The sequence below is a fragment of the Petaurus breviceps genome, unplaced genomic scaffold (assembly GCF_028583685.1).
Source record: "Petaurus breviceps papuanus isolate PSGF00001 unplaced genomic scaffold, PetGlider_PUasm1.0 90994, whole genome shotgun sequence".
NCBI lineage: Eukaryota > Metazoa > Chordata > Mammalia > Diprotodontia > Petauridae > Petaurus > Petaurus breviceps.
Genome location: NW_027187393.1, coordinates 6472835 through 6479542, shown reverse-complemented (window position 1 = coordinate 6479542; position 6708 = coordinate 6472835). Strand labels below are relative to the sequence as shown.

Below are 6708 nucleotides of genomic sequence, written 5' to 3'. Positions count from 1 at the left end.
CCTCGTACACAGCAGGTACTCAGAAAATGTTTGTTGAATGAATGAGCCAACTATCTGTCCAGTCCTATGCTGGGTGCTATGGGCCCATTAGCACTAGCTGGGGAAACATAGCTCTTCATATACATGTAGACATAACTAACATGACATCCCAGACAAGAATTAAATTTGGGAAAGGAGAGTTATCACTAGGGGTTGGATAGTCAAGAAAGGCTTCCTGAAGAGAGGGCCCTGTTCCTTGAGCTGCTTCCTTCTGTTCCCTTGTCCTTTATGTTCCTTATGTTCTCCCCCTCCCCCTTTTCTCATCCTTCTATCCCCAGTCTATTATTGATCACCTCCCAGATGGCCCTGGGGAGGGGACACTGTCCATTTCAAAGACACTAGACTGAGGCCCAGGGGCATAAGGGTACTGGTAGAGCTGGGTTTGAAGCTCCCTACTCCAGATTTCTTTGAGCCTGAAAGAAGCTGGGGACAAAAAGAGTCAGTTCAGGTTCCCCTCCCATCACCCATAAGATCTATGTTACTATGACAGGAGAATGCCATTCATCCTGGGAAGAGGCCACTGTCCTTCCTGCTGCCCACGGTGGTGAGGCCAGCTGAAGGACTTTGCGGGACTTACCTGGCACTGGGAGCCAATGGTGCTGCCCGAGGACTTAGCAGCCTCACCCAGGTGAGCCATTCCCTTTGTCCATTCCGACAGAGCAGTATGGGAACTGAGTCCTTGGCCCAGGGACCTTGTTCATGGGAAATGGGAGAGGGGTGGGGGCTACAGTTCCCTCCTCACACCTTCTCAGGTCTACTTCCCCATTCAAAGTTTTTTTTTTTTTTTAAGAACTTTAAGGTTGTCTTTCTGTTTTACCAGGAAGCATGAAAAGCAATGTAGTAGGACAGCTAGGTGGTGTAGTGGATAGAGTGCCAGGCCTAGAGGCAGAAATACCTGAGTTCAAATCCAACCTCAGATATTTACTAGTTTTGTAGCCTTGGACAAGTCACTTAACCTCTGTTTGCCTTTGTTTTCCCATCTGTAAAATGAGAATAATAATAGTACTTCTCCTAGGGTTGTTGTGATGATCAAATGAAATAATATTTGTAAAGTGCTTAGCACAGTGCTTGGCAAATAGTAAATGCTACAGAAATGTTAGCTATTATTATTACTACTACTATTATTATTAATAGTACAATACAAAAAATATAAATAACAGTGCAAAGAGCACTGAAGAAGTATTCAGGAGACCTAGAGTCCAATTGTAGTTCTGGCATTAACTGTGTAAGTACAAATCATTTAACTTCTCTAAGCCTCAGTTTCATCATCTGTGAAATAGGCAGAGGGGGGGCGGTCAGGTAGCACAGAGAGTAAGAGCACTGGCCCCAGTGTCGGGATGACCTGGGGGACCGATTCCGGGCTCAGACACTTAGTATCCACCCAGAAACACCTGGCCGTGTAACCTTGAGCAAGTTTAAAAAATTGCTTTAAAAAAAAAAATAGGCAGAGTAATACTTGCCCAATTTACATTGTAGGGCTATTTTGTGTAAAGTGTCTTGTATACCTTAAAATGTGATGGAAATGTGAGCTATTATTATTAGACGATGTAAAGCAGCATGGTATAATGAAAGGAACATTGGACAGGGAGTCTGACCAGGGTTCTAGTTCAGATCTGCCACTAACTCTTTCTGTGGCTAGTGGACAAGTCACTTTCCTTCCTTGTGTTTTAGTTTCCCCTTCTGTCAAATCAGAACAATAATCCCTGATTTTCCTGACCCAAAGGGGCTATTGTTAGTGTCTGAGATAGTAGGTGAGGAAGTGCTTTGATAAGTATTAAAAAGAATAGCATTCATATAGTGCTTTAAGGTTTGAAAAGTGCTTTACAAATATTTCATTTTAAACTCACAACTACCCTGGGAGGTAGGTGATATTATTATCCAGATTTTACAGATGGAAGAAACTGAGGCAAACAGAAGTTAAGCATTTTGCCTGGAAGCAGACAGTTAGTAAATGTCTGAGGTGAGATTTTAATTTATCCATAGGAGTGTGCTGGTAAATGTTTAACAACAGGCTCTCTGAGAAGAAAAATTTGTGCCCATGACACTTTTAAATTTAATCAGCGTTAACAACATTTTCTCCATTATTTTCTTAAATCTAAACAATCAGCACAACAATAAATCAAGCTCTGATTTCTAACATTTGCCAATTTCTAAAGTGTATATGCTCACATTGAAAATTTAACCACTGGTACTTGTGAGTTCAACCTGGCTCTAGCACACCCCTATTACTGTACCACCTAGTACCTAAAAGTATATAATGCTTTGCAGCTATAAGGGATGATTTGCCTGGGCTCCTTGGGGATACTTCCTGGCTGTATGCCCCTCTCACCTCCGTGGCATCCTGCAGGTCCTGGTGAATGTGCTGACTATGAACAGAAATCTGAGTGACAGCCTGTCCCTAGGGCGCCTCCACCCTGAGCTCCAATCTAACATCCTTCAGGTGGACAGTGAGTATAGGGAGAAGGGCAGGCTGGTGGGGTCCTGATTCTGGAACCTAGGTGGGCTACACCAACAGCAGGTACAACCCCCAGTGTCTCCTGAGAAGGGGACCTTTAGGCTTTTCTTTCCTTCTGATGTCTCAGACCACACACACACACACACACACACACACACACACACACACACTCACACACACACACACACACACTCTCTCTCTCTCTCTCTTTCTCTCTCTCTCTCTTTCATCTGCTAACCCTACCCCCTACCTGCAGGAATACCTCATAGGAATTTATGGGAATATTGGAGGGATTAGGGGACTCTTGTGTTTGCATCCCTACTCATTAACACTGTGCCTGACATCATAAGTGCTTAATAAATTCTTGTTAATTGACTCATTATGTAGTCATTCTCCCCCTGTCCTTAGACGCTTAGTCAACTTTGCTGAGATAATAATCCTTTTATGTACTCAGGGTCTTTATGAGGAAGAAAGCTATAGACAGGAGTTGCTATCATCATCATTATTTATTATTTAGGGGCATGAACATTCTTTAAAAATTTTGAACGGATATATTTTATTTTTGTTTTGTGTTCATTTCCAATTATATCCTTCTCCCCTCCCCAGAGCATTTGTAGCCAACAAATAGGACTGAACCTGTGATTTCATTGGTATAGGGAACTCCTGGGTGAGAAAATTTCCTTCTTTGCTACTTTTTGTCTTAGAGAGTTATCTAGGACCCAGGTGTCAAACTCAGGACCAGAGGGTCACACGTAGCCCTCAACACTTCCAAGTGCTCTGTCAATGGGAAATGTTTGACAAAATAAATAAAAATGCAATAGAGCACAGATAATGTTAACACGTTGATTTCCAAAGTCAATATGAGGGCAGCTAGGTGGCCTAGTGGATAAAGTGCTAGACCTGGAGTCAGGAAGATTCATCTTCCTGAATTCAAACCTGGCCTCAGACTGTGTGACCCTGAGCAAGTCACTTTAATCCTATTTGCCTTAATTTCCTCCTTGGCCAAATGAGCTAGACAAGGAAATGACAAAAATGGCAGTATCTTCATGGAGAAAACCCCAAATGGGGAAAAGGAAGAGTTGGACTAGATTGAAAACAACCCAACAACCACTTGCTCTACCTTCCTCCAGGCTGTTATTAGGAGGAAAGTGCTTTGTAAACTTGAAAATGCTAAAAAGATGGTACTGTCTTTTAAATTGCTGTTATTTGAGGACAAAAAAGATTAAAGGTCAAGTTCATCTACATATCAATTACCCAGTTCTCTAGGGGTGATCTTTCTTTAATAGGCATTTCCTCCCTCACCTCAGGGTTTAGAGCCCTTGAGGGCTGGGGGGGGGGGGTGGTACGGACACCCTATAACCCAAGAAGCCCAAGTAGGCAGGTTCTCTGAAGAGCTTTAAGCTATGGTTGGACAGATGAAGGCAGCCAGTTAATGACAGAATTGCTGTTAATAAAGTTTATCCCAGACACCAGGAGCCATTTCTCTGCCATTTTCCCACCTCAGTGGTGACCTCTTATATCTCAACGTCCCTTCTGATCCCTAGTGCCCTCTTGCCTCCTACCTTCCCAAAGACTGTTTTTGGAAAGTGCTTTGAGACCTAAGATAATAATAACTAATAATCACTAAGCTAACAGAGAGACTTTCAGCCACTTCCTCCTTTCTGGGCCTTAGGTTCCCTACCTTTGAAATGAGGAAAGTCTCCCCTGCTAATGCTAATTTATTTCTGACAGTAGTCATGTGACCTTAGGCCAATCCATTTACCTCTCAAGGCCTCATTCCCTTCGTCCTTATTTTCCCCTGGGCCTGAACTAATTCTGTAGCATTCTAGTAGGTCTCCCAGCCTCAAGCTCATCTCTCTTCTGCTCTGTCTTTCGTATAGCAGCCAAAGAATATTTCCAAAAGACCTAAGTCAGTGCTCATTGTTTGATCTGTAAAATGGAGAAGCTGAACTAGTACTAGTGACTAGTTGTGTGGCCTTTGACAAGTCCAAGAGTTAAACCATCTGGGATTGTTTCTCATGTAAAATGTGAGGATTAGAGTAGATGATCTCTACAATCCCTTCCTACTCTGACAGTCTATAATTCTCCCAAGGGAATTTACTCTACCAATCTGATCTCAGGAGAATGTTGGTATTTGTCTCTATTAAAGGGATTTGGGGGACTGGAGAGAAATTTGGGAAGAAAAGGGGACTTTCTGAGGGTGCTGAAATTGTTTGTCTACAACTTGCTCTGGACAGACAAACCTGTCTAGTCTCGAAAAATAAATCCTCTTGCCCAGTGCTTGTGGGTTTATATGAGTTTACTGAACACCTAAAAGAGAGTTCTGTAGAGAGGAGATACTAAATAAATGTCTGAATTGATTTTGTTGCATGTGATTTCTTTCAGGTGAATTCACAGAGGAAGAGGTTGAGTTCCTGGAGGCTAGAGGCCATCGGGTTGAGAAGGTAGATGTTCTATCCTGGGTCCATGGAGGCCGGAGAACCAACAATTTCATCATTGGGGTGAAAGACCCTCGAAGCCCTGATGGAGCTGGTGCCACCATCTTGTAGGGCTGGGTGGGTGGGGCAGGGGCAGGTGCTGCAGCACAAATACCCCTTTGCATGTTCCAAGAGCCCCTTGGAGCCCTGCCTCCCCCTGGGCAAGGGAGGGAGGGGGGACAGGCATAGAGTGGGTCTAAAGACCAGAGGTTCCCAGTTGATGCCTTCGAGCTCTGCCCAGGGCCTGGGGACCAGAGATTTATATCAAACCCCATTCCAGAATAATTGACAAATTCCACAGTTGATGGGTGTGGCCTGACAGACCTCAGACCAGAAGACCAGAAGAATGGTTCTGCCTCCTTCCAATACTACCCACTCCTGAGAGGCTTAGGGAAATGCTTGCTTAAAAACAAAACAAAAAAACCCACCCAGGTGGCCCTAACCGTCCTTCTTTCCCACCAGCCCATGGCATCTTTCCCCTTCCCTCTCCCCAGTCTCATTTCTTAAATGACTTTTTTTTTTTAACTGACCATTCAGAAGCAAGGGGCCCTCTTTCTCCTTCTCTCTGTCCCAGAAGTAGTGAGGATCTGAAGGAGAGGTGCAGGGAGAAGGGGCCACATAAGGGTGGGGGGGGGTGGGTAACAGCTCAGGGGCTTCCACTTCCCAAGAGGAATTAAAGAGAAAGTTGCTTAAGAAATCTTATCTCTGGCTTGGTCTGTTAGCTGGTCTCCAGGTCAAAGTTGGGACAGATGGCTGAATTTTTGGGAGACAGGTCTCCTCACTCAGGCTTCTAATGAGTACTTTAGGCTATCTGCAACCTTGGAGGCCGTTGAGACCATCTCTCTACCTCTGGGCAATGTCACCCCTAATTCACCCCATAAACAATTCCAGTCCCATGAAGTTCACCAAGAAAAGACCCTAGGGAGGGAAAGTGGAGCTTCCCAACCTCTCATTAATTTTCCTTAGTCTCTAATAGGCTGTGTCCTGGAAATGGAGTGAAGTGGGGTATGTCATCTGGTACTTTTTTCCTTGTAGCTCATTAAATATTAATGATGGAAACTTTTACTGACCCTCTAGTTGTACTGAGATGGAAACTTAGGCTCAGAGAAGGGAGGGTACATGCCCAAGGTCCTCAGTCTTGAGTTAATAAGAGATGGTACTCAAAGCACAGAATCCAAGAGTTGAAAGGAACCCCAGAGGTAATCTAGTCTGACTGAGAACTGAACGAAAATTCCTTTTTCAAAAACCCTGACAGGTGGAGCTCTTCATGTTAACAAGTTTTTCCTTTTATTGACCCCCTCAAATCTCCTTCCCTGTAACTCCCCCCGCCCATTGCTCCTACTTGTTCTCTGCAGCCAAAAGAAGAAAGCTACAACCTCTTCCATATGACAGCTCTTCAAATACCTGAAGACACTGATCATGTTTCCCCTGTCTTTTCTTCTGGTTAAACAATCTGAGTTCCTTCAACTTGTGTCCTTTTGTACTTCTAAGCCTCCTGATTCCCTATCTAGCAGATGCATAACCCTGCTCTTACATGTCATGTCAACAGTGACCTCAGATCTGTGTTGGTTTTTAGGTCATTCCTGCTGATCTCCCACCTGCCTGAGATCATTTAGATAACCCCTCTTTCCAGCCCCCACCTCTCTCCCTAATTTCAGTTCTCTGTCTCTAGCCTCACCAGGCCACCCCAACTCTTAATGATGACTCTAGATACCCCAATAGTTCCCCAAATTTAAC

The 6708-nt window shown here is 44.1% G+C and overlaps 1 protein-coding gene across 1 annotated transcript in view; it reads left to right on the top strand.

Annotated features, from left to right (window-relative positions):
- GGT7 (gamma-glutamyltransferase 7) overlaps window positions 1–6486 on the top strand; it is a 40176-nt gene extending 33690 nt beyond the window's left edge. The window contains exons 13-15 of the mRNA XM_069077536.1: window positions 530–667; window positions 2387–2486; window positions 4880–6486. Of these exons, the coding sequence (XP_068933637.1) occupies window positions 530–667; window positions 2387–2486; window positions 4880–5043 (402 nt within the window). The 3' untranslated portion in view covers window positions 5044–6486. The remainder of the gene's footprint in view (window positions 1–529; window positions 668–2386; window positions 2487–4879) is intronic.
- The last annotated feature ends 222 nt before the right edge of the window (window positions 6487–6708 follow it).